The sequence below is a fragment of the Harmonia axyridis genome, chromosome 4 (assembly GCF_914767665.1).
Source record: "Harmonia axyridis chromosome 4, icHarAxyr1.1, whole genome shotgun sequence".
Classification (NCBI taxonomy): domain Eukaryota; kingdom Metazoa; phylum Arthropoda; class Insecta; order Coleoptera; family Coccinellidae; genus Harmonia; species Harmonia axyridis.
Window position 1 is genome coordinate 19,176,754 of NC_059504.1, and position 26,978 is coordinate 19,203,731.

Sequence of the window (26,978 nt, forward strand, 5' to 3'; positions counted from 1 at the left end):
TGTATTCTTGTTTATTACATATTATGATAAGTTTTGTAAGGATTGTTCTTTAACATATGTATGAAACTTTATATCAAATAAACAAATATACTACCGAGGATGTTATAATCAACATCAGAAAAGAGCAGTATCTGGATTCAAAAAGACATTGCAGACTAAAATATTTCAGACATCAAAAAAATCATCCTCCCCGGCGGGGAATCGAACCCCGGTCTCCCGCGTGACAGGCGGGGATACTGACCACTATACTAGAAGTATACACTTCTCCACTTATGGATAGTTGGCGGTTCTCTCTACTCCATAGCGCAGCAGAAGAACAAATACATGGATTGGGATCAATTCCGGGAAGGAGACGGAATTGCAGAAGGGGGTGCGACAAATGTGAAACAGCATATCATGTTAGTAGTGCCTGCATCCAAGATGCCTACAACACCAGGCATGACTTCATAGTCCATTGGGTCCTTAAATCATTGCTGAGCGGCCTAGGAGCCCCAGAAGAGATTCAACTACAGTTTGGTAAGGCCTGCCTGTGTGTGGACTTCCTTGGCAAACGCAAGGTGGAAATAAGAGCAGGAGGTAAAATAATTACAGAAAAACAACTCCACCACAACAAGCCAGACATTCTCATACACCTCTATGATCCAGAGGAAATAATTGTACTGGAAATCTCAGTTGCACATCTGCAAAACTACAGGCTCCAAGAAAAAATCAAGAAGGTGAGATATTCAGTAAATGGCTGTACACACATAGACCACCAAAATGTGGAGGAGACAAGCAGAGACCTAAATCTGGTGGATGCGCTGCGATCAAACTACCATTGCCCCGTTCACCTGGGCATATTTGTTGTTGGCTGCTTCGGGGAAATAGTGGCCACTGAGGAGCATAAGAACTTTAGAAAATTAATGACCAATATGGGCTTAAGCAATTTGAATATCAGAATACTTATTAACAGAAGCTCCTACAGCGCCGCTGTCTCCACGAGCAATATAATTTTGAAGCACTTAAAATATTAAATTTACGATGGGGAGAAAAATGAAAACACTTCCTAGATAATACTTGTTTATTAATTTTGTAGTTAGTTTACATGTTTACTGTGATAATGACTGTGATATTTGATGTAACATTCAATGTGATAATATGTCTAATGTGATTTTAAAATTTTATTTATACTGTACATATATATACTTAAGATCTAAACGTTGATGATACTTACCAATCTGTGATATCGAGCGCGGTCCATCCACCTGAGGCCGAGGAGCGTCGTCGAGGCGAGGTTTCCTGTAACAAACGGAGATATAGTTTAGTTTCATAAATGACATTATGTATGCATATATTTTGAAGTGTATGAGACTGAAACAAATAAAGAAATATACTACCGAGGATGTTATAATCAACATCAGAAAAGAGCAGTATCTGGATTCAAAAAGACATTGCAGACTAAAATATTTTAGACATCAAAAAAATTATCCTCCCCGGCGGGGAATCGAACCCCGGTCTCCCGCGTGACAGGCGGGGATACTGACCACTATACTACCGAGGATGTTATAATCAACATCAGAAAAGAGCAGTATCTGGATTGAAAAAGACATTGCAGACTAAAATATTTTAGACATCAAAAAAATCATCCTCCCCGGCGGGGAATCGAACCCCGGTCTCCCGCGTGACAGGCGGGGATACTGACCACTATACTACACTATACTACGGTTGCTTTGGGGAGATAGTGGCGACTGATGAGCATAAACACTTTAAGAAATTACTTTTTAAAATAGGAGTAACAAACCTTGACAAGAAAATCTTGGTCAATAAATGCTCTTACAGTGTTGCTGTCTCCACAAGCAATATTCTATTGAAACATCTGAGTTCATAGTCTGTGATAGGAAAATAATCTGTGATAAAAAAAAAAGACTTGAAATTTATTTTATGTGTGTATATATATTTATATTTACAATCTATGTTTACATGCTTGTATGTTATTAATGTTATGTGATCATTGTAGTTTATACGCTTCCAGGACATCTTTGTAGTTTCCTGCAAGAAACGGTGACATGTTAGTTTTGTATATGACACTGTATGTTTACATATTTTGAAATGTATGAAACTGATATATAAATAAAGAATATACTACAGAGGATGTTATAATCAACATCAGAAAAGAGCAGTATCTGGATTCAAAAAGACATTGCAGACTAAAATATTTTAGACATCAAAAAAATCATCCTCCCCGGCGGGGAATCGAACCCCGGTCTCCCGCGTGACAGGCGGGGATACTGACCACTATACTACCGAGGATGTTATAATCAACATCAGAAAAGAGCAGTATCTGGATTGAAAAAGACATTGCAGACTAAAATATTTTAGACATCAAAAAAATCATCCTCCCCGGCGGGGAATCGAACCCCGGTCTCCCGCGTGACAGGCGGGGATACTGACCACTATACTACCGAGGATGTTATAATCAACATCAGAAAAGAGCAGTATCTGGATTCAAAAAGACATTGCAGACTAAAATATTTTAGACATCAAAAAAATCATCCTCCCCGGCGGGGAATCGAACCCCGGTCTCCCGCGTGACAGGCGGGGATACTGACCACTATACTACCGAGGATGTTATAATCAACATCAGAAAAGAGCGGTATCTGAATTCAAAAAGACATTGCAGACTAAAATATTTTAGACATCAAAAAAATCATCCTCCCCGGCGGGGAATCGAACCCCGGTCTCCCGCGTGACAGGCGGGGATACTGACCACTATACTACCACTATACTACCACTTTTACGTAAAACTCCACCGGGAGCAGACGCGCGGGCAAGAGCTCTGGATAATTTTTATATTAACCGGGAATTCGGGCTCGATGTGCAAAGTGAAAGTCGAACTATCTCGTTTGAAGTGAAAAAACAATATTAAGGGGTAGTGAAACAAGGATATAGTGTCTAACGCGCGAGTGATTAGAACATTAACAGAATGTCGACATGGACAGTGAGTGAAATTAAAATTATTCAGGACTACATCACCAACAAATCAGGTCCTATCACAGTAGATGATCACAAAATTCTGCAGCAAACTCTGGTAAAAAGATCTTTACCATCTATAAAGAAAAAATGCTTGGATTTGAAACATTCAATTAACACAGACCAACCGTGTAGAATAAAACAATCCAGCAGTTGGACCAGTGACGAAGAAAGAAAACTTGTGGAATACTACATCAACAGGGACGAAAAGCAGGTGACTAAAAGGATAAGAGCGATATTGAATGCATTTCCTGGTAGAACAGAAAAAGCACTTGCTACCAAATTGAGAGACAAATACCCGGAAATTTATTACGGAAAGAATATTCCAACTGAGAATGAAACCCAAAATGTGGAAGAATCTCAAGCCGAGCGCTCCCAACAACGGGAACCGTCCATCGAGTCTACCCTGAAGTGCGCAATAAATCAGACTCAAGACGGTGACATATGCCATAACACCATCCCGGCAAGTGACGATTTGACGACCGTTTGTTTGAAGGAATTGAATGAATCTGAACTTGTAAAAGTGAGGACGAAATTCGATACATTATTCCGGCAAATTCCTAAGAAAAAACGGAACATCAAAAAATTCTACGTACGACCCTGTCACTTGAATTACATCGAATACGTAGACCGGGTACTCGGAGAAAATATTTCCAAAATAGAAAATGGGTTTGTCTCTCATATTAAGAAACGAAAGGAAATAAAGAAAACAATTTATGTAGCTGGCCTTCTCCTGCAAAAACACATCCTGGGGAAAACCGACCGACAAGATCCGATTTACATCAAAACGGAAAAGAAAATCAAATCGTTAGAACTCCGGGTTAAAAACGCAGAAGCAGTCGTTAACTGGAAAGGAGGCATTTTCAAAAAGCAGTGGAAAGACGAGGTAGAGGAAATGCGAAAATTGAAAATGAAACCGAAACAGTACATTGTTTCTACGAACGACCGGATAAGGATCTTGAAGGAAAAAGCCGAACATCAGAGGAAGCAAGCCCAAGCCCAGAAAATTAGGTACCTTTTCAACAACAGACCGTCGATGAAAATTTTGGAAAAATCTGTGGTTGCAAGTCCAGAACCATCAGTGGTGACTGAATATTACAAATGTATACTCAGTGTAATGAAAGCCATGAAACTCCCATCTTCAATTCATGGCTGCAAAAATTCCAAAAATTCACCAATGGACGCGACTACAGTGGACAGTTAGAGGAACAAAATTTGGAAAGAATCATCAATGAAGCAATCACCAAAACATCCCCTTGGAAGAGCCCCGGAGAAGATTGCATTCCAAATTACCTCTACAAAGTTCTTCCTTGTGCTAAAGAATATTTGAAAAAAATTATTATTTCTATAGTACGAGGAAAACAAGATTTGAGTGAAGCAGATGTGAGGGCAAATATTGTGCTGGTTCACAAGAAAGGCGATGAAAACGATCCAGCCAATTATCGGCCAATAGCTCTGCTAAACACTGAGTACAAAATTCTGACATCGACGATAGCTTCCATCCTGAAAAACCACCTCCCAGAATGGGCAATCCCGAAGGAACAACTGGCCAGACAACACATATGGGGAACAATCCATGGTATGCTTGTGGACAAGTCAGTGACGCAGCTAGCAAGAATGAGGAGAAAGAAGAACTATTCAGCCTGGTACGACTTCAAAAAGGCATACGACTCCATCTCACACAGGCAACTCAAAAGGTTGATTGGAAATTTACCTCTAGACCAAAACATCAAGAAGGTACTCAGAGGCTCCATGAACCTGTGGTCTGTTCAAATAAAAATCGGTAAGGACAAGACAAACCCGATATATGTCAAGAGAGGAGTGTACCAGGGTGATTCAATCAGCCCTCTACTCTTCATTCTGATTAGTGCAGGCATCATTGATCATATTAAGACCAGCCCAACAATCATGAAGTCCACACGAGGTCAACACGACATCTTGGCATTTATGGATGACATAAAGTGCCATGCAAATACCAAGCAGAGCATGAAAATTATAACGACGGAGTTGGAAAAATGTTCTGCTGAAATTGGACTCTCTCTAAATGTGAATAAGTGTGGCATTTATTCGAGGAAAGGCTTAGAACCCCAAGAGGATGTGAACGATGTTCCTTTCCTTCCTGAAATCAAAGAAGGATACACATACTTAGGACTGGCCCAATTAGAAAGAGACACCACCGTCAATTTGGAGAACATCACCGAAAAAATTAGGCAAAAATCCGAAACAATATTTGGATCGAATTTAACAACCAGACAGAAAATCCAACTTTTCAACAGCTCGATAATACCAGCTGCGATATATGTTCTGGGTAACTTATTTCCTGAAGAAAAGCGAGCGACAACCTTGAAGAATTGCAGGGACTTGGACACAATGTTTAGGAAAATGCTAGTAGATTACGACATGAAAGGCAAAACAACATCGAATGCCCGTGTCTACTTAAGCCCTCTCATGGGCGGCCTGGGAATGAAATCAGTTGAAATTGAAACTGAAATTCATTACATCAGGAAAGGAATCTACTTGCAGTCCCATCCCGATATGACAAATGTGCACGAAGCCTACAAATCCCTTCAAGGTGCCGGATGGAGAAATCCTCTGAGCGACTGCCAATTTGTTCTGGAAAAATATGGTTGCAACACAGAACAATATCCAATGGGAAGCTACAAGAAAAGTTCCGACAACATTATCAAGGTCATAAGGAAGCATCATCATGACCATCTGATTGAGAAATGGTCAGAAAACATGAATTATGGTAGGATAGTAGCAGATGAAGGGAATAAAATCACTTTCCCAGCTTTTACATCTCCCTATATGGAAAGCTGGAGGTTATCACTACTTCACTCTGCAGCAGAAGAACAACTCCATGGACTTGGTTGCATCCCAGGACGTACCCGAGTTTGCAGACGTGGATGTGGTAACAATGAAACAGCTTACCATGTGACTTCATCCTGCCCTACCAACATGTACATCTCAAGACACGATAATGTTGTACATTGGTTGTTAAAAACGATCCTCACCACCACAAATGCCCCTGAAGACATCATAATGGGCCTGCAGTTCGGAAAAGCCACTCTTATGGCAGATTACGAACAACAAGGAAGGGGCATTTCCATCAGAGCAGGCCACAAGATATTGACGGAAAAGAAGATGTACCACAACAAACCGGACATCATGATGAAACTGTCAAACCCAGATCGCATCATTCTGATCGAAGTAGCCATCGCCCATATTCAGAACTACCGACTTCAGGAAAAAATCAAGAGAAATCGCTATGCGGTCAACTCGACGATCAAGATTGACAATAAAAATGTCGATAATGTAGTCAGGGATGTCAACATAGTTGGTGAACTTGAGAAGATCCATAGATGTCCTGTAGATCTCGGAATATTCGTCGTTGGGTGCAGCGGTGAGATGATTGTGACAGAAGAACAAGTGAAGTTCGCGAAAATTCTTTCTAAAGTGCTCGGTCTGACTAATAGTGAAATTCAACATCTTTTCACTAAATGTAGTTATAGTGTTTGCCTATCAACTTCCCAAATTCTTTTGAAACATTTGAACTTGAAAATGTGATAACATGAATTTTGTGATATATTTATTTAATTATTTTATTTATTTAACAACTTAATTTATTTAACAATCTACCTATTTATTTACATCAATCTGAAACTGTGATATGAATATCGATATTTATTTTATGAATTGTCATTTGAATGTATTTCAGTATGTTCATGATTCTCTGTGCAATAAGTCATGTATTCTTGTTTATTACATATTATGATAAGTTTTGTAAGGATTGTTCTTTAACATATGTATGAAACTTTATATCAAATAAACAAATATACTACCGAGGATGTTATAATCAACATCAGAAAAGAGCAGTATCTGGATTCAAAAAGACATTGCAGACTAAAATATTTTAGACATCAAAAAAATCATCCTCCCCGGCGGGGAATCGAACCCCGGTCTCCCGCGTGACAGGCGGGGATACTGACCACTATACTACCCACTTTTTACGTAAAACTCCACCAGGAGCAGACGCGCGGGCAAGAGCTCTGGATAATTTTTATATTAACCGGGAATTCGGGCTCGATGTGCAAAGTGAAAGTCGAACTATCTCGTTTAAAGTGAAAAAACAATATTAAGGGGTAGTGAAACAAGGATATAGTGTCTAATGCGCGAGTGATTAGAACATTAACAGAATGTCGGCATGGACAGTGTGTGAAATTAAAATTATTCAGGACTACATCACCAACAAATCAGGTCCTATCACAGTAGATGATCACAAAATTCTGCAGCAAACTCTGGTAAAAAGATCTTTACCATCTATAAAGAAGAAATGCTTGGATTTGAAACATTCAATTAACACAGACCAACCGTGTAGAATAAAACAATCCAGCAGTTGGACCAGTGACGAAGAAAGAAGACTTGTGGAACATTACATCAACAGGGACGAAAAGCAGGTGACTAAAAGGATAAAAGCTATAATACATGCATTTCCTGGTAGAACAGAAAAAGCACTTGCTACCAAATTGAGAGACAAATACCCGGAAATTTATTACGGAAAGAATATTCCAACTGAGAATGAAACCCAAAATGTGGAAGAATCTCAAGCCGAGCGCTCCCAACAACGGGAACCGTCCATCGAGTCTACCCTGAAGTGCGCAATAAATCAGACTCAAGACGGTGACATATGCCATAACACCATCCCGGCAAGTGACGATTTGACGACCGTTTGTTTGAAGGAATTGAATGAATCTGAACTTGTAAAAGTGAGGACGAAATTCGATACACTATTCCGGCGAATTCCTAAGAAAAAACGGAACATCAAAAAATTCTACGTACGACCCTGTCACTTGAATTACATCGAATATGTAGACCGGGTACTCGGAGAAAATATTTCCAAAATAGAAAATGGGTTTTTCTCTCATATTAAGAAACGAAAGGAAATAAAGAAAACAATTTATGTAGCTGGCCTTCTCCTGCAAAAACACATCCTGGGGAAAACCGACCGACAAGATCCGATTTACATCAAAACGGAGAAGAAAATCAAATCGTTAGAACTCCGGGTTAAAAACGCAGAAGCAGTCGTAAACTGGAAAGGAGGCATTTTCAAAAAGCAGTGGAAAGACGAGGTTGAGGAAATGCGAAAATTGAAAATGAAACCGAAACAGTACATTGTTTCTACGAACGACCGGATAAGGATCTTAAAGGAAAAAGCCGAACATCAGAGGAAGCAAGCCCAAGCCCAGAAAATTAGGTACTTATTCAACAACAGACCGTCGATGAAAATCTTGCAAAAATCTGTGGTTGCAAGTCCAGAACCATCAGTGGTGACTGAATATTACACGAAAATGTATACTCAGTGTAATGAAAGCCATGAAACTCCCATCTTCAATTCATGGCTGCAAAAATTCCAAAAATTCACCAATGGACGCGACTACAGTGGACAGTTAGAGGAACAAAATTTGGAAAGAATCATCAATGAAGCAATCACCAAAACATCCCCTTGGAAGAGCCCCGGAGAAGATTGCATTCCAAATTACCTCTACAAAGTTCTTCCTTGTGCTAAAGAATATTTGAAAAAATTTATTATTTCTATAGTACGAGGAAAACAAGATTTGAGTGAAGCAGATGTGAGGGCAAATATTGTGATGGTTCACAAGAAAGGCGATGAAAACGATCCAGCCAATTATCGGCCAATAGCTCTACTAAACACTGAGTACAAAATTCTGACATCGACGATAGCTTCCATCCTGAAAAACCACCTCCCAGAATGGGCAATCCCAAAGGAACAACTGGCCAGACAACACATATGGGGAACAATCCATGGTATGCTTGTGGACAAGTCAGTGACGCAGCTAGCAAGAATGAGGAGAAAGAAAAATTATTCAGCCTGGTACGACTTCAAAAAGGCATACGACTCCATCTCACACAGGCAACTCAAAAGGTTGATTGGAAATTTACCTCTAGACCAAAACATCAAGAAGGTACTCAGAGGCTCCATGAACCTGTGGTCTGTTCAAATAAAAATCGGTAAGGACAAGACAAACCCGATATATGTCAAGAGGGGAGTGTACCAGGGTGATTCAATCAGCCCTCTACTCTTCATTCTGATTAGTGCAGGCATCATTGATCATATTAAGACCAGCCCAACAATCATGAAGTCCACAAGAGGTCAACACGACATCTTGGCATTTATGGATGACATAAAGTGCCATGCAAATACCAAGCAGAGCATGAAAATTATAACGACGGAGTTGGAAAAATGTTCTGCTGAAATTGGACTCTCTCTAAATGTGAATAAGTGTGGCATTTATTCGAGGAAAGGCTTAGAACCCCAAGAGGATGTGAACGATGTTCCTTTCCTTCCTGAAATCAAAGAAGGATACACATACTTAGGACTGGCCCAATTAGAAAGAGACACCACCGTCAATTTGGAGAACATCACCGAAAAAATTAGGCAAAAATCCGAAACAATATTTGAATCGAATTTAACAACCAGACAGAAAATCCAACTTTTCAACAGCTCAATAATACCAGCTGCGATATATGTTCTGGGTAACTTATTTCCTGAAGAAAAGCGAGCGACAACCTTGAAGAATTGCAGGGACTTGGACACAATGTTTAGGAAAATGCTAGTAGATTACGACATGAAAGGCAAAACAACATCGAATGCCCGTGTCTACTTAAGCCCTCTCATGGGCGGCCTGGGAATGAAATCAGTTGAAATTGAAACTGAAATTCATTACATCAGGAAAGGAATCTACTTGCAGTCCCATCCCGACATGACAAATGTGTACGAAGCCTACAAATCCCTTCAAGGTGCCGGATGGAGAAATCCTCTGAGCGACTGCCAATTTGTTCTGGAAAAATATGGTTGCAACACAGAACAATATCCAATGGGAAGCTACAAGAAAAGTTCCGACAACATTATCAAGGTCATAAGGAAGCATCATCATGACCATCTGATTGAGAAATGGTCAGAAAACATGAATTATGGTAGGATAGTAGCAGATGAAGGGAATAAAATCACTTTCCCAGCTTTTACATCTCCCTATATGGACAGCTGGAGGTTATCACTACTTCACTCTGCAGCAGAAGAACAACTCCATGGACTTGGTTGCATCCCAGGACGTACCCGAGTTTGCAGACGTGGATGTGGTAACAATGAAACAGCTTACCATGTGACTTCATCCTGCCCTACCAACATGTATATCTCAAGGCATGATAATGTTGTTCATTGGTTGTTAAAAACGATCCTCACCACCACAAATGCCCCTGAAGACATCATAATGGGCCTGCAGTTCGGAAAAGCCACTCTTATGGCAGATTACGAACAACAAGGAAGGGGCATTTCCATCAGAGCAGGCCACAAGATATTGACGGAAAAGAAGATGTACCACAACAAACCGGACATCATGATCAAACTGTCAAACCCAGATCGCATCATTCTGATCGAAGTAGCCATCGCCCATATCCAGAACTACCGACTTCAGGAAAAAATCAAGAGAAATCGCTATGCGGTCAACTCGACGATCAAGATTGACAATAAAAATGTCGATAATGTAGTCAGAGATGTCAACATAGTTGGTGAACTTGAGAAGATCCATAGATGTCCTGTAGATCTAGGAATATTCGTCGTTGGGTGCAGCGGTGAGATGATTGTGACAGAAGAACATGTGAAGTTCGCGAAAATTCTCTCGAAAGTGCTCGGTCTGACTAATAGTGAAATTCAACATCTTTTCACTAAATGTAGTTATAGTGTTTGCCTATCAACTTCCCAAATTCTTTTGAAACATTTGAACTTGAAAATGTGATAACATGAATTTTGTGATATATTTATATAATTATTTAATTTATTTAACAACTTAATTTATTTAACAATCTACCTATTTATTTACATCAATCTGAAACTGTGATATGAATATCGATATTTATTTTATGAACTGTTCTTTGAATGTATTTCAGTATGTTCATGATTCTCTGTGCAATAAGTCATGTATTCTTGTTTATTACATATTATGATAAGTTTTGTAAGGATTGTTCTTTAACATATGTATGAAACTTTATATCAAATAAACAAATATACTACCGAGGATGTTATAATCAACATCAGAAAAGAGCAGTATCTGGATTCAAAAAGACATTGCAGACTAAAATATTTTAGACATCAAAAAAATCATCCTCCCCGGCGGGGAATCGAACCCCGGTCTCCCGCGTGACAGGCGGGGATACTGACCACTATACTACCGAGGTATTATAATCAACATCAGAAAAGAGCAGTATCTGGATTCAAAAAGACATTGCAGACTAAAATATTTTAGACATCAAAAAAATCATCCTCCCCGGCGGGGAATCGAACCCCGGTCTCCCGCGTGACAGGCGGGGATACTGACCACTATACTACCGAGGATGTTATAATCAACATCAGAAAAGAGCAGTATCTGGATTCAAAAAGACATTGCAGACTAAAATATTTTAGACATCAAAAAAATCATCCTCCCCGGCGGGGAATCGAACCCAACAGCGAACATGAAAAACCACAATTTGAGAGAACAGAAGCCAAAATAAAAAAACTGCAAGACCACAACATCAGAGCACGGAAAATACAGAAGTGGAAGGGAGGAAAGTTTGGAGAGGAGCTGAAGAGTGAGGCAAGGCAAATAAGGAAATTAGGTATGAAGCCCAAGCAATACATTAAAATTAATGAAGATCGAATTAAACTTCTAGAAAAACAGCTAGAAAACCAAAAGAAAAGACATAAAGTACAAAACCTTCGTTCGAAATACAAAGAATCACCTTCTATTAGAACAATCCAGGAAAAGGAGAACACAGGTCCTAAAGATTTAGTAAAAGTGGAAAAATTCTTCAGCAAATTATATAAAAAAGAAGAAGAAATGGAGACAACACCATGCCTGAATGAATTACTAAGTAGATACCGGAAGACCACAGCGGGTAAACAATACAAGGAACAACTGAACGAAGAGAACATTAGAATAGAAGTAGAAGAAAGCCTTAAGACCAGCTCACCCTGGAAAGCACCTGGAGAAGATCGTATCCCAAACTACATTTATAAAATACTTGACACCGCTAAAGAATATCTTAAGTCCTTTGTTACAGATACGTTGCTTGGAAGATACCAGTTGGAGGAGAAGGACAGCAGAGCTGAGGTTGTCCTGGTACATAAAAAGGGCGACGAAGATAATCCTGCCAACTACAGACCAATTGCCTTGCTCAACACAGATTATAAGATCTTAACTGCCACTGTAACATCGATTTTGAAGAAAAACCTACCTGAGTGGGCCATACCTGTGGAACAACTAGCAAGAAAGAATATCTGGGGAACAACTCAAGGACTACTTATGGATAAGGCAATAACACAGCAAGCCCGTATGTCAAGGAAAATACATTATTCTGCATGGTATGACTTCCAAAAGGCCTATGACTCAATCAGCCATCGACAACTAAAAAGACTGATTGAAGTACTCCCCTTACACAAGAATATAAAAAACACCCTAAAAATATTACTGAAGCAATGGTCCATTAGAATAAGAGTAGGAAAGGAGAAAACGAAACCCATCTACATAAAAAAGGGAGTGTACCAGGGTGACACAATTAGTCCCCTGCTGTTCATTCTACTGACTGCGAGCATATTGCTCTATGTAAGATCGAATAGAGACGTTATGCGAGATACTTCCGGAAGGTTCCACATTCTGGCATTTATGGATGACTTCAAATGCCATACAAGTTCAAAAAAAGGGCTGAAGACCTTAACCCAAGAACTGGAACGAAGTGCAGCTGAACTGGGTCTCAAATTAAATAAAGAAAAATGTGGAATGTATAGCAGGGTGACAGAACCAATAGAAGAAGAGGAAACTCCTTTCTTACCGGCAGTGAGAAACGGATATAAATATCTGGGAATTGAACAAGTAGAGAGAGACACCACCACCAATTTCGAAAGAGTCAGCAAGAAGGCAATACAGACCACCGAACAGATATTCAAATCATCATTGACAACGCCACAAAAGGCACATCTGTTCAACAGCACAGTCATACCCAGTATTATTTACGTTATGGGCAATCTCTATCCCGACGAGAAGAGAGCAACAACTCTGAAAAAATGCCGTGACTTGGACAAGGAGGTGAGAAAAATCCTAATCAAAGAAAACATCAAGGGGAAAACAACATCTAATGACCACGTATACCTCCTAACCAACAAGGGAGGTATAGGCTTGAGATCAATTGAAGTAGAGACAGAAATCCAGATGGTTAAAAAGGGAATTTATGTAAGATCACACCCAGAAATGCAGGCAACGTGTAAAAGCTATGAGGCCTTGAAGAGAGGGGGATGGAGAAACCCGCTGACAGACCATGACTTTGTTACCTCCAAGTACAACTGCCCCGATGTAGAGTATACACAAGAGAAAATTACGAAGAACTGTAAAATCTTGAAGCAACACATTGAAAACGTTTTCTTCAAACAAATACAGGAAGAATGGACAAAAAATATGCATTACGGAAAGGTACTCATAAAAGAACAACCTAATGTAGAATTTCCAGCTTACTCGTCGCCACTCATGGATAGTTGGCGCTTTTCTTTGCTTCATAGCGCAGCAGAGGAGCAGGTTCATGGTCTAGGAGCTATACCGGGAAGAAGAAGGAACTGCAGAAAAGGATGCTGCCAAACAGAGACAGCATATCATGTTAGTGCAGCGTGCATCCAAGATGCCTACAACACCAGGCATGATTTTGTGGTACACTGGGTCCTGAAAGCTCTATTGAATGGCCTAAAAGCACCAGAGGAAATAAAATTGCAGTTTGGTAAAGCCTCATTGAATGTAGACTTCCTTGGAAAGCGGAGAACAGAGATAAGGGCAGGAAGTAAAATTTTAACAGAAAAGCGCCTCCACCATAATAAACCTGACATATTAATACACCTCTACGATCCTGAGGAAATAATCATCCTAGAAATTTCAGTCGCTCATCTACAAAATTATAGAACCCAGGAAAAAATCAAGAAGGTGAGATATTCCATCAATGGCTCTATGCACATTGACCACCAAAATGTGGAAGAAGCAAATAGGGACCTCAATCTTATAGGAGAACTTCGTTCATTATACCATTGCCCCGTTCGTCTGGGCGTGTTTGTTGTTGGCTGTTACGGAGAAATAGTGAACACTGAGGAGCACAAGAACTTCAAAAAGATATTGGCTAACATTGGCCTAACTAATTTAAATATTAGAATTTTAATTAATAGAAGCTCCTACAGCGTCGCTGTTTCTACAAGTAATATAATATTGAAACATTTAAGTTCCTAGTATCTGTGATAATAAAAAGACGTTTAATTTTATTTAAAAAATTTTATTCAATTGTATTGTACATTAATGTTATTTATTGTGAAAATTGTTATTTACATATAAGTGTATAATCTAGTCAATAAGATACTTACAGTCTGTGATATCGGGCTGGAGACGTCGTCTGGCTCATGTTTCCTGCAAGAAACGGTGATATTTTAGTTTCATAAATGACATTATATTTTTATATTTTGAAGTGTATGAAATTGATGTGAATAAAGAATATACTACCGAGGATGTCATAATCAACATCAGAAAAGAGCAGTATCTGGATTCAAAAAGACATTGCAGACTAAAATATTTTAGACATCAAAAAAATTATCCTCCCCGGCGGGGAATCGAACCCCGGTCTCCCGCGTGACAGGCGGGGATACTGACCACTATACTACCGAGGATGTTATAATCAACATCAGAAAAGAGCAGTATCTGGATTCAAAAAGACATTGCAGACTAAAATATTTTAGACATCAAAAAAATTATCCTCCCCGGCGGGGAATCGAACCCCGGTCTCCCGCGTGACAGGCGGGGATACTGACCACTATACTACCGAGGATGTTATAATCAACATCAGAAAAGAGCAGTATCTGGATTCAAAAAGACATTGCAGACTAAAATATTTTAGACATCAAAAAAATTATCCTCCCCGGCGGGGAATCGAACCCCGGTCTCCCGCGTGACAGGCGGGGATACTGACCACTATACTACCGAGGATGTTATAATCAACATCAGAAAAGAGCAGTATCTGGATTCAAAAAGACATTGCAGACTAAAATATTTTAGACATCAAAAAAATCATCCTCCCCGGCGGGGAATCGAACCCCGGTCTCCCGCGTGACAGGCGGGGATACTGACCACTATACTACCGAGGATGTTATAATCAACATCAGAAAAGAGCGGTATCTGAATTCAAAAAGACATTGCAGACTAAAATATTTTAGACATCAAAAAAATCATCCTCCCCGGCGGGGAATCGAACCCCGGTCTCCCGCGTGACAGGCGGGGATACTGACCACTATACTACCGAGGATGTTATAATCAACATCAGAAAAGAGCAGTATCTGGATTCAAAAAGACATTGCAGACTAAAATATTTTAGACATCAAAAAAATCATCCTCCCCGGCGGGGAATCGAACCCCGGTCTCCCGCGTGACAGGCGGGGATACTGACCACTATACTACCGAGGATGTTATAATCAACATCAGAAAAGAGCAGTATCTGGATTCAAAAAGACATTGCAGACTAAAATATTTTAAAGACTTCAAAAAAATTATCCTCCCCGGCGGGGAATCGAACCCCGGTCTCCCGCGTGACAGGCGGGGATACTGACCACTATACTACCGAGGATGTTATAATCAACATCAGAAAAGAGCAGTATCTGGATTCAAAAAGACATTGCAGACTAAAATATTTTAGACATCAAAAAAATCATCCTCCCCGGCGGGGAATCGAACCCCGGTCTCCCGCGTGACAGGCGGGGATACTGACCACTATACTACCGAGGATGTTATAATCAACATCAGAAAAGAGCAGTATCTGGATTCAAAAAGACATTGCAGACTAAAATATTTTAGACTTCAAAAAAATCATCCTCCCCGGCGGGGAATCGAACCCCGGTCTCCCGCGTGACAGGCGGGGATACTGACCACTATACTACCGAGGATGTTATAATCAACATCAGAAAAGAGCAGTATCTGGATTCAAAAAGACATTGCAGACTAAAATATTTTAGACTTCAAAAAAATCATCCTCCCCGGCGGGGAATCGAACCCCGGTCTCCCGCGTGACAGGCGGGGATACTGACCACTATACTACCGAGGATGTTATAATCAACATCAGAAAAGAGCAGTATCTGGATTCAAAAAGACATTGCAGACTAAAATATTTTAAAGACTTCAAAAAAATTATCCTCCCCGGCGGGGAATCGAACCCCGGTCTCCCGCGTGACAGGCGGGGATACTGACCACTATACTACCGAGGATGTTATAATCAACATCAGAAAAGAGCAGTATCTGGATTCAAAAAGACATTGCAGACTAAAATATTTTAGACATCAAAAAAATCATCCTCCCCGGCGGGGAATCGAACCCCGGTCTCCCGCGTGACAGGCGGGGATACTGACCACTATACTACCGAGGATGTTATAATCAACATCAGAAAAGAGCAGTATCTGGATTCAAAAAGACATTGCAGACTAAAATATTTTAGACATCAAAAAAATTATCCTCCCCGGCGGGGAATCGAACCCCGGTCTCCCGCGTGACAGGCGGGGATACTGACCACTATACTACCGAGGATGTTATAATCAACATCAGAAAAGAGCGGTATCTGAATTCAAAAAGACATTGCAGACTAAAATATTTTAGACATCAAAAAAATCATCCTCCCCGGCGGGGAATCGAACCCCGGTCTCCCGCGTGACAGGCGGGGATACTGACCACTATACTACCGAGGATGTTATAATCAACATCAGAAAAGAGCAGTATCTGGATTCAAAAAGACATTGCAGACTAAAATATTTTAGACATCAAAAAAATTATCCTCCCCGGCGGGGAATCGAACCCCGGTCTCCCGCGTGACAGGCGGGGATACTGACCACTATACTACCGAGGATGTTATAATCAACATCAGAAAAGAGCAGTATCTGGATTCAAAAAGACATTGCAGACTAAAATATTTTAGACATCAAAAAAATCATCCTCCCCGGCGGGGAGGGAGGGATCCAAATTGATGAAAATGAGCTGAAAACCTGTAAGGAATCCTTTCTTAAAATATTCAATAGAACAGGCGACTCAAAGCCAAGAATAAATAAATTTCTTATTAAACCGAACAACCAGAAAAGTCTGCAACTAATTAATCACGTACTGACTGAGCGCATCCACCATTTTTCAACAAACTCCACTAACTTGGTCCAGCAAAGAAAAAACATAAAGAAAGCGATATATGTGGCAGGTATTCTACTCAGGAAGTCCACTGTGAAAAAATCAGGCCCCCCAGACTATAAAATTACCGAAGACCAGGTAAAAATACTGAATAAAAAAATAGAAAACGTAAAGAAGATCGTCAAGTGGAAGGGAGGTAACTTTGGACATTCCCTCATTGAAGAAGCACGTCGAATAAAGAAGGCCAAGATGACTCCAACAGAATACATAAAAATGCTCGAAGACAGGATGGCACTTCTGCAACAAAAACTCGAGAAGCTTCAATCAAGACACCGAGTGAATACCATAAGAAGAAAATTCAGCGAAAACCCATCTGTTAAACTGATAAACACCGAAGAAAGAGTTCAGCCACCCAATAAAGAAGACGTCGAAAAATTCTATGCAGACCTGTACAAAAAAGACGAGAGCACAACCAACACACCAGCTCTCAACAGATGGATAGCGAAATTTCAGAGAGAGACAGCAGCACGAAGGTATCAGGAACAACTACAGGAAACTCAAATAAACGAGCAGACACTACAGGCACTAGCTAAAACAGCTCCATGGAAGGCTCCAGGTGAGGATGGCATCCCAGCCTACCTTTACAAGATGATTCCGGCAGCAAAGTCCTACCTTCAGAGGTTTATATACACCACAATAACAGGTGAACATAAAATGGCAGAACCTGACTGTAGAGCTGAAGTTGTCTTGATATATAAGAAAGGAGATAACAAAGACCCTGGAAATTACCGACCAATAGCGCTTCTGAACACCGACTATAAAATATTAACTGGTGTCATAAGAAACACCCTACAGAAGCATCTACCAGACTGGGCAATACCTAGTGAACAACTTGCTAGGGAAAATGTTTGGGGCACCATCCAAGGAATGCTGATCGACAAGGCCATAACCCAGAAAGCAAGACTAAGCAGAGCCAAGCACTACTCTGCCTGGTATGACTTTAAGAAGGCATTTGACACCATAAGTCATCGACAATTAAGGAGGATAATCAGCGTGCTACCACTCCACAAAAATATCAAGTGCCTCCTAAAAACAGTGATGGAGCTCTGGACCCTCCGAGTGAGAGTTGGAAAGGAAAAGACTGCTCCCATCTACATAAAGAGGGGCTTATACCAGGGTGACTCATTAAGCCCCCTGTTGTTCATACTGCTGACCGCAAGTATTATCGAATACCTGAAAACAAGTCCAGAAGTTATCAAGAACACCAGAGGACAATTCGAGATAATAGCATTCATGGACGACATAAAATGCCACACAAAGACAAAAAATTCCTTGAAGACTATCACTGAAGAAATAAGGAAGAGTGGAGAAGAGATAGGGTTGGTTTTAAATACAAGCAAATGCGGAAAATATTGCAGAGTGGACGATGAGGATGAAGACAATGCTCCCTTTCTCCCCCAAATCCGTGAAGGGTACAAATACCTTGGACTAGAGCAACTAGAGCGAGATACAGCAAGAAACTACGACACCACCGAAGAGAAGATCCTGAAAGAAACAGAGAAGATATTCCGCTCTCAACTCACGGTACCACAGAAAGTCCATCTCTTCAATACGGCCACAATACCTAGTGCCATCTATGTATTTGGTAACATCTACCCAGACGAAAAGAGGAGCACAACACTGAAAAAGTGTAGAGATCTGGATAAAGCCATAAGGAAGATCTTAATCATAGAAAATCACAAGGGTAGAACAACATCAAATGCCCATGTATACCTGCCAACCAGTAAGGGTGGTATGGCTCTGAAAAGCATCGAGCTGGAAACGGAAATCCAACTAGCCAGGAGAGGTATATATCTTAAGTCACATACCGACTTAATTGAAACAAGGAAGAGATATGAGGCGTTGAAGGTGGCAGGGTGGAGAAACCCCATCAGCGACCACGATTTTGTAATGAATAAATATAAATGTCCAACTATAAATTACCAGCAGGAAAACCTGAAACAAAACTGTAAAATCGTGAAGGAACATATATATCAAAAATTTCAAGAAGAACTAGAAGCTGAATGGTCCCAGGACATGCATTATGGGAAGGTTGTACTCAAAGAAAAGAAAATCATCGAATTTCCTGCTTACACATCCCCATTAATGGATCACTGGCGGTTTTCCTTGCTACACTCCGCTGCAGAAGAACAGCTCCACGGCCTTGGAGGGACAGCGGGAAGATCCAGAAAATGCAGACGATGCAACACAGCAAATGAAACTGCATACCATGTGAGCAGCGGATGCATTATAGGCGCCTACACGACTAGGCATGACTACGTCGTCCACTGGATCCTGAAATTCATCCTACTGAACCAAGATGCCCCCCAAGAAATCCTGGCAAACTTTCCGTTTGGTAAAGTATCATGCAACCCAACCTTCGAGACCGGGGGACGCAAGATAATAGTGCGAGCAGGAGGCAGTATGTTTACGGAGAAGATTCACCATAATAAGCCAGACATCATGGTAAGATTTACAAATCCAGATGTTATATACATTTTTGAAATTGCAGTGGCTCACGTTCAGAACATCAGGACCCAAGAAAAAATAAAAAAGGTTAGATACTCCGTGAATGGCGTGGCGCACATCGACCACACGAACTGCGAGACAGTCGGCAGGGATCTCAACTTGGTCAGAGAGCTGGAGTCCCAGTACCATTGCCCCGTACATCTGGGCATATTTGTGGTTGGATGCTATGGAGAGGTGCTGAACACCGAGGAGCACATAAACTACCAGAAATTATTAAAACAACTAGGGTTAACGAACTTTGAAATTAGATCATTAATTAATAAGTGCTCGTATAGTGTAGCAGTCTCCACAACAAATATTTTGCTCAAACATCTAAGTCTTTAGCTGTGATAGGGAACAACAAACTGTGATAGAAAAAACAAAAATGTTTAGTCAATTTTTATATTTATATTTGTACATTTTATTTACAATAACTCATTTACAAACTGTTTGTATTATATGTATATATGTTTGTATTATACTCACAAAAATAGTAGAGGTCCACACTCTCAGGCGACTGGGGGTGGCTGGCATCCGATGTGTCTCTGAAAAGCGACAAAATTGTTAGTTTCATAAGTAACATTTTTATGAGATGTATGAAGCTGAAACAAATAAATAATATACTACCGAGGATGTTATAATCAACATCAGAAAAGAGCAGTATCTGGATTCAAAAAGACATTGCAGACTAAAATATTTTAGACATCAAAAAAATTATCCTCCCCGGCGGGGAATCGAACCCCGGTCTCCCGCGTGACAGGCGGGGATACTGACCACTATACTACCGAGGATGTTATAATCAACATCAGAAAAGAGCAGTATCTGGATTCAAAAAGACATTGCAGACTAAAATATTTTAGACATCAAAAAAATCATCCTCCCCGGCGGGGAATCGAACCCCGGTCTCCCGCGTGACAGGCGGGGATACTGACCACTATACTACCGAGGATGTTATAATCAACATCAGAAAAGAGCGGTATCTGAATTCAAAAAGACATTGCAGACTAAAATATTTTAGACATCAAAAAAATCATCCTCCCCGGCGGGGAATCGAACCCCGGTCTCCCGCGTGACAGGCGGGGATACTGACCACTATACTACCACTATACTACCACTTTTACGTAAAACTCCACCGGGAGCAGACGCGCGGGCAAGAGCTCTGGATAATTTTTATATTAACCGGGAATTCGGGCTCGATGTGCAAAGTGAAAGTCGAACTATCTCGTTTGAAGTGAAAAAACAATATTAAGGGGTAGTGAAACAAGGATATAGTGTCTAACGCGCGAGTGATTAGAACATTAACAGAATGTCGACATGGACAGTGAGTGAAATTAAAATTATTCAGGACTACATCACCAACAAATCAGGTCCTATCACAGTAGATGATCACAAAATTCTGCAGCAAACTCTGGTAAAAAGATCTTTACCATCTATAAAGAAAAAATGCTTGGATTTGAAACATTCAATTAACACAGACCAACCGTGTAGAATAAAACAATCCAGCAGTTGGACCAGTGACGAAGAAAGAAAACTTGTGGAATACTACATCAACAGGGACGAAAAGCAGGTGACTAAAAGGATAAGAGCGATATTGAATGCATTTCCTGGTAGAACAGAAAAAGCACTTGCTACCAAATTGAGAGACAAATACCCGGAAATTTATTACGGAAAGAATATTCCAACTGAGAATGAAACCCAAAATGTGGAAGAATCTCAAGCCGAGCGCTCCCAACAACGGGAACCGTCCATCGAGTCTACCCTGAAGTGCGCAATAAATCAGACTCAAGACGGTGACATATGCCATAACACCATCCCGGCAAGTGACGATTTGACGACCGTTTGTTTGAAGGAATTGAATGAATCTGAACTTGTAAAAGTGAGGACGAAATTCGATACATTATTCCGGCAAATTCCTAAGAAAAAACGGAACATCAAAAAATTCTACGTACGACCCTGTCACTTGAATTACATCGAATACGTAGACCGGGTACTCGGAGAAAATATTTCCAAAATAGAAAATGGGTTTGTCTCTCATATTAAGAAACGAAAGGAAATAAAGAAAACAATTTATGTAGCTGGCCTTCTCCTGCAAAAACACATCCTGGGGAAAACCGACCGACAAGATCCGATTTACATCAAAACGGAAAAGAAAATCAAATCGTTAGAACTCCGGGTTAAAAACGCAGAAGCAGTCGTTAACTGGAAAGGAGGCATTTTCAAAAAGCAGTGGAAAGACGAGGTAGAGGAAATGCGAAAATTGAAAATGAAACCGAAACAGTACATTGTTTCTACGAACGACCGGATAAGGATCTTGAAGGAAAAAGCCGAACATCAGAGGAAGCAAGCCCAAGCCCAGAAAATTAGGTACCTTTTCAACAACAGACCGTCGATGAAAATTTTGGAAAAATCTGTGGTTGCAAGTCCAGAACCATCAGTGGTGACTGAATATTACAAATGTATACTCAGTGTAATGAAAGCCATGAAACTCCCATCTTCAATTCATGGCTGCAAAAATTCCAAAAATTCACCAATGGACGCGACTACAGTGGACAGTTAGAGGAACAAAATTTGGAAAGAATCATCAATGAAGCAATCACCAAAACATCCCCTTGGAAGAGCCCCGGAGAAGATTGCATTCCAAATTACCTCTACAAAGTTCTTCCTTGTGCTAAAGAATATTTGAAAAAAATTATTATTTCTATAGTACGAGGAAAACAAGATTTGAGTGAAGCAGATGTGAGGGCAAATATTGTGCTGGTTCACAAGAAAGGCGATGAAAACGATCCAGCCAATTATCGGCCAATAGCTCTGCTAAACACTGAGTACAAAATTCTGACATCGACGATAGCTTCCATCCTGAAAAACCACCTCCCAGAATGGGCAATCCCGAAGGAACAACTGGCCAGACAACACATATGGGGAACAATCCATGGTATGCTTGTGGACAAGTCAGTGACGCAGCTAGCAAGAATGAGGAGAAAGAAGAACTATTCAGCCTGGTACGACTTCAAAAAGGCATACGACTCCATCTCACACAGGCAACTCAAAAGGTTGATTGGAAATTTACCTCTAGACCAAAACATCAAGAAGGTACTCAGAGGCTCCATGAACCTGTGGTCTGTTCAAATAAAAATCGGTAAGGACAAGACAAACCCGATATATGTCAAGAGAGGAGTGTACCAGGGTGATTCAATCAGCCCTCTACTCTTCATTCTGATTAGTGCAGGCATCATTGATCATATTAAGACCAGCCCAACAATCATGAAGTCCACACGAGGTCAACACGACATCTTGGCATTTATGGATGACATAAAGTGCCATGCAAATACCAAGCAGAGCATGAAAATTATAACGACGGAGTTGGAAAAATGTTCTGCTGAAATTGGACTCTCTCTAAATGTGAATAAGTGTGGCATTTATTCGAGGAAAGGCTTAGAACCCCAAGAGGATGTGAACGATGTTCCTTTCCTTCCTGAAATCAAAGAAGGATACACATACTTAGGACTGGCCCAATTAGAAAGAGACACCACCGTCAATTTGGAGAACATCACCGAAAAAATTAGGCAAAAATCCGAAACAATATTTGGATCGAATTTAACAACCAGACAGAAAATCCAACTTTTCAACAGCTCGATAATACCAGCTGCGATATATGTTCTGGGTAACTTATTTCCTGAAGAAAAGCGAGCGACAACCTTGAAGAATTGCAGGGACTTGGACACAATGTTTAGGAAAATGCTAGTAGATTACGACATGAAAGGCAAAACAACATCGAATGCCCGTGTCTACTTAAGCCCTCTCATGGGCGGCCTGGGAATGAAATCAGTTGAAATTGAAACTGAAATTCATTACATCAGGAAAGGAATCTACTTGCAGTCCCATCCTGATATGACAAATGTGCACGAAGCCTACAAATCCCTTCAAGGTGCCGGATGGAGAAATCCTCTGAGCGACTGCCAATTTGTTCTGGAAAAATATGGTTGCAACACAGAACAATATCCAATGGGAAGCTACAAGAAAAGTTCCGACAACATTATCAAGGTCATAAGGAAGCATCATCATGACCATCTGATTGAGAAATGGTCAGAAAACATGAATTATGGTAGGATAGTAGCAGATGAAGGGAATAAAATCACTTTCCCAGCTTTTACATCTCCCTATATGGAAAGCTGGAGGTTATCACTACTTCACTCTGCAGCAGAAGAACAACTCCATGGACTTGGTTGCATCCCAGGACGTACCCGAGTTTGCAGACGTGGATGTGGTAACAATGAAACAGCTTACCATGTGACTTCATCCTGCCCTACCAACATGTACATCTCAAGACACGATAATGTTGTACATTGGTTGTTAAAAACGATCCTCACCACCACAAATGCCCCTGAAGACATCATAATGGGCCTGCAGTTCGGAAAAGCCACTCTTATGGCAGATTACGAACAACAAGGAAGGGGCATTTCCATCAGAGCAGGCCACAAGATATTGACGGAAAAGAAGATGTACCACAACAAACCGGACATCATGATGAAACTGTCAAACCCAGATCGCATCATTCTGATCGAAGTAGCCATCGCCCATATTCAGAACTACCGACTTCAGGAAAAAATCAAGAGAAATCGCTATGCGGTCAACTCGACGATCAAGATTGACAATAAAAATGTCGATAATGTAGTCAGGGATGTCAACATAGTTGGTGAACTTGAGAAGATCCATAGATGTCCTGTAGATCTCGGAATATTCGTCGTTGGGTGCAGCGGTGAGATGATTGTGACAGAAGAACAAGTGAAGTTCGCGAAAATTCTTTCTAAAGTGCTCGGTCTGACTAATAGTGAAATTCAACATCTTTTCACTAAATGTAGTTATAGTGTTTGCCTATCAACTTCCCAAATTCTTTTGAAACATTTGAACTTGAAAATGTGATAACATGAATTTTGTGATATATTTATTTAATTATTTTATTTATTTAACAACTTAATTTATTTAACAATCTACCTATTTATTTACATCAATCTGAAACTGTGATATGAATATCGATATTTATTTTATGAATTGTCATTTGAATGTATTTCAGTATGTTCATGATTCTCTGTGCAATAAGTCATGTATTCTTGTTTATTACATATTATGATAAGTTTTGTAAGGATTGTTCTTTAACATATGTATGAAACTTTATATCAAATAAACAAATATACTACCGAGGATGTTATAATCAACATCAGAAAAGAGCAGTATCTGGATTCAAAAAGACATTGCAGACTAAAATATTTTAGACATCAAAAAAATCATCCTCCCCGGCGGGGAATCGAACCCCGGTCTCCCGCGTGACAGGCGGGGATACTGACCACTATACTACCCACTTTTTACGTAAAACTCCACCAGGAGCAGACGCGCGGGCAAGAGCTCTGGATAATTTTTATATTAACCGGGAATTCGGGCTCGATGTGCAAAGTGAAAGTCGAACTATCTCGTTTAAAGTGAAAAAACAATATTAAGGGGTAGTGAAACAAGGATATAGTGTCTAATGCGCGAGTGATTAGAACATTAACAGAATGTCGGCATGGACAGTGTGTGAAATTAAAATTATTCAGGACTACATCACCAACAAATCAGGTCCTATCACAGTAGATGATCACAAAATTCTGCAGCAAACTCTGGTAAAAAGATCTTTACCATCTATAAAGAAGAAATGCTTGGATTTGAAACATTCAATTAACACAGACCAACCGTGTAGAATAAAACAATCCAGCAGTTGGACCAGTGACGAAGAAAGAAGACTTGTGGAACATTACATCAACAGGGACGAAAAGCAGGTGACTAAAAGGATAAAAGCTATAATACATGCATTTCCTGGTAGAACAGAAAAAGCACTTGCTACCAAATTGAGAGACAAATACCCGGAAATTTATTACGGAAAGAATATTCCAACTGAGAATGAAACCCAAAATGTGGAAGAATCTCAAGCCGAGCGCTCCCAACAACGGGAACCGTCCATCGAGTCTACCCTGAAGTGCGCAATAAATCAGACTCAAGACGGTGACATATGCCATAACACCATCCCGGCAAGTGACGATTTGACGACCGTTTGTTTGAAGGAATTGAATGAATCTGAACTTGTAAAAGTGAGGACGAAATTCGATACACTATTCCGGCGAATTCCTAAGAAAAAACGGAACATCAAAAAATTCTACGTACGACCCTGTCACTTGAATTACATCGAATATGTAGACCGGGTACTCGGAGAAAATATTTCCAAAATAGAAAATGGGTTTTTCTCTCATATTAAGAAACGAAAGGAAATAAAGAAAACAATTTATGTAGCTGGCCTTCTCCTGCAAAAACACATCCTGGGGAAAACCGACCGACAAGATCCGATTTACATCAAAACGGAGAAGAAAATCAAATCGTTAGAACTCCGGGTTAAAAACGCAGAAGCAGTCGTAAACTGGAAAGGAGGCATTTTCAAAAAGCAGTGGAAAGACGAGGTTGAGGAAATGCGAAAATTGAAAATGAAACCGAAACAGTACATTGTTTCTACGAACGACCGGATAAGGATCTTAAAGGAAAAAGCCGAACATCAGAGGAAGCAAGCCCAAGCCCAGAAAATTAGGTACTTATTCAACAACAGACCGTCGATGAAAATCTTGCAAAAATCTGTGGTTGCAAGTCCAGAACCATCAGTGGTGACTGAATATTACACGAAAATGTATACTCAGTGTAATGAAAGCCATGAAACTCCCATCTTCAATTCATGGCTGCAAAAATTCCAAAAATTCACCAATGGACGCGACTACAGTGGACAGTTAGAGGAACAAAATTTGGAAAGAATCATCAATGAAGCAATCACCAAAACATCCCCTTGGAAGAGCCCCGGAGAAGATTGCATTCCAAATTACCTCTACAAAGTTCTTCCTTGTGCTAAAGAATATTTGAAAAAATTTATTATTTCTATAGTACGAGGAAAACAAGATTTGAGTGAAGCAGATGTGAGGGCAAATATTGTGATGGTTCACAAGAAAGGCGATGAAAACGATCCAGCCAATTATCGGCCAATAGCTCTACTAAACACTGAGTACAAAATTCTGACATCGACGATAGCTTCCATCCTGAAAAACCACCTCCCAGAATGGGCAATCCCAAAGGAACAACTGGCCAGACAACACATATGGGGAACAATCCATGGTATGCTTGTGG

General features: G+C 40.3%; 1 protein-coding gene and 22 non-coding genes across 23 annotated transcripts; 1 reads left to right on the forward strand and 22 right to left on the reverse strand.

The window, feature by feature from the left end:
- The first annotated feature begins 272 nt into the window (after positions 1-272).
- Positions 273-1,013, forward strand: LOC123677884. The gene has a single exon (XM_045614613.1). The coding sequence runs from the start codon at positions 273-275 to the stop codon at positions 1,011-1,013; it is 741 nt and encodes a 246-aa protein (XP_045470569.1).
- Positions 1,014-1,468: 455 nt separating this feature from the next.
- Positions 1,469-1,540, reverse strand: Trnad-guc. Its single transcript has one exon. It is a non-coding gene; the product is annotated as a tRNA-Asp (tRNA).
- Positions 1,541-2,217: 677 nt separating this feature from the next.
- On the reverse strand, positions 2,218-2,289 carry Trnad-guc. Its single transcript has one exon. It is a non-coding gene; the product is annotated as a tRNA-Asp (tRNA).
- An 86-nt stretch (positions 2,290-2,375) lies between these two features.
- On the reverse strand, positions 2,376-2,447 carry Trnad-guc. The gene has a single exon. It is a non-coding gene; the product is annotated as a tRNA-Asp (tRNA).
- Positions 2,448-2,533: 86 nt separating this feature from the next.
- On the reverse strand, positions 2,534-2,605 carry Trnad-guc. Its single transcript has one exon. It is a non-coding gene; the product is annotated as a tRNA-Asp (tRNA).
- An 8,742-nt stretch (positions 2,606-11,347) lies between these two features.
- On the reverse strand, positions 11,348-11,419 carry Trnad-guc. Its single transcript has one exon. It is a non-coding gene; the product is annotated as a tRNA-Asp (tRNA).
- A 3,264-nt stretch (positions 11,420-14,683) lies between these two features.
- On the reverse strand, positions 14,684-14,755 carry Trnad-guc. Its single transcript has one exon. It is a non-coding gene; the product is annotated as a tRNA-Asp (tRNA).
- An 86-nt stretch (positions 14,756-14,841) lies between these two features.
- Positions 14,842-14,913, reverse strand: Trnad-guc. Its single transcript has one exon. It is a non-coding gene; the product is annotated as a tRNA-Asp (tRNA).
- Positions 14,914-14,999: 86 nt separating this feature from the next.
- Positions 15,000-15,071, reverse strand: Trnad-guc. Its single transcript has one exon. It is a non-coding gene; the product is annotated as a tRNA-Asp (tRNA).
- Positions 15,072-15,157: 86 nt separating this feature from the next.
- Positions 15,158-15,229, reverse strand: Trnad-guc. The gene has a single exon. It is a non-coding gene; the product is annotated as a tRNA-Asp (tRNA).
- Positions 15,230-15,315: 86 nt separating this feature from the next.
- On the reverse strand, positions 15,316-15,387 carry Trnad-guc. The gene has a single exon. It is a non-coding gene; the product is annotated as a tRNA-Asp (tRNA).
- Positions 15,388-15,473: 86 nt separating this feature from the next.
- Positions 15,474-15,545, reverse strand: Trnad-guc. Its single transcript has one exon. It is a non-coding gene; the product is annotated as a tRNA-Asp (tRNA).
- An 88-nt stretch (positions 15,546-15,633) lies between these two features.
- On the reverse strand, positions 15,634-15,705 carry Trnad-guc. Its single transcript has one exon. It is a non-coding gene; the product is annotated as a tRNA-Asp (tRNA).
- An 86-nt stretch (positions 15,706-15,791) lies between these two features.
- On the reverse strand, positions 15,792-15,863 carry Trnad-guc. Its single transcript has one exon. It is a non-coding gene; the product is annotated as a tRNA-Asp (tRNA).
- An 86-nt stretch (positions 15,864-15,949) lies between these two features.
- Positions 15,950-16,021, reverse strand: Trnad-guc. Its single transcript has one exon. It is a non-coding gene; the product is annotated as a tRNA-Asp (tRNA).
- An 86-nt stretch (positions 16,022-16,107) lies between these two features.
- Positions 16,108-16,179, reverse strand: Trnad-guc. Its single transcript has one exon. It is a non-coding gene; the product is annotated as a tRNA-Asp (tRNA).
- Positions 16,180-16,267: 88 nt separating this feature from the next.
- On the reverse strand, positions 16,268-16,339 carry Trnad-guc. Its single transcript has one exon. It is a non-coding gene; the product is annotated as a tRNA-Asp (tRNA).
- Positions 16,340-16,425: 86 nt separating this feature from the next.
- Positions 16,426-16,497, reverse strand: Trnad-guc. The gene has a single exon. It is a non-coding gene; the product is annotated as a tRNA-Asp (tRNA).
- An 86-nt stretch (positions 16,498-16,583) lies between these two features.
- On the reverse strand, positions 16,584-16,655 carry Trnad-guc. The gene has a single exon. It is a non-coding gene; the product is annotated as a tRNA-Asp (tRNA).
- Positions 16,656-16,741: 86 nt separating this feature from the next.
- Trnad-guc lies at positions 16,742-16,813 on the reverse strand. The gene has a single exon. It is a non-coding gene; the product is annotated as a tRNA-Asp (tRNA).
- An 86-nt stretch (positions 16,814-16,899) lies between these two features.
- Positions 16,900-16,971, reverse strand: Trnad-guc. The gene has a single exon. It is a non-coding gene; the product is annotated as a tRNA-Asp (tRNA).
- Positions 16,972-20,506: 3,535 nt separating this feature from the next.
- Positions 20,507-20,578, reverse strand: Trnad-guc. The gene has a single exon. It is a non-coding gene; the product is annotated as a tRNA-Asp (tRNA).
- An 86-nt stretch (positions 20,579-20,664) lies between these two features.
- Positions 20,665-20,736, reverse strand: Trnad-guc. Its single transcript has one exon. It is a non-coding gene; the product is annotated as a tRNA-Asp (tRNA).
- Between the last annotated feature and the right edge of the window lie 6,242 nt (positions 20,737-26,978).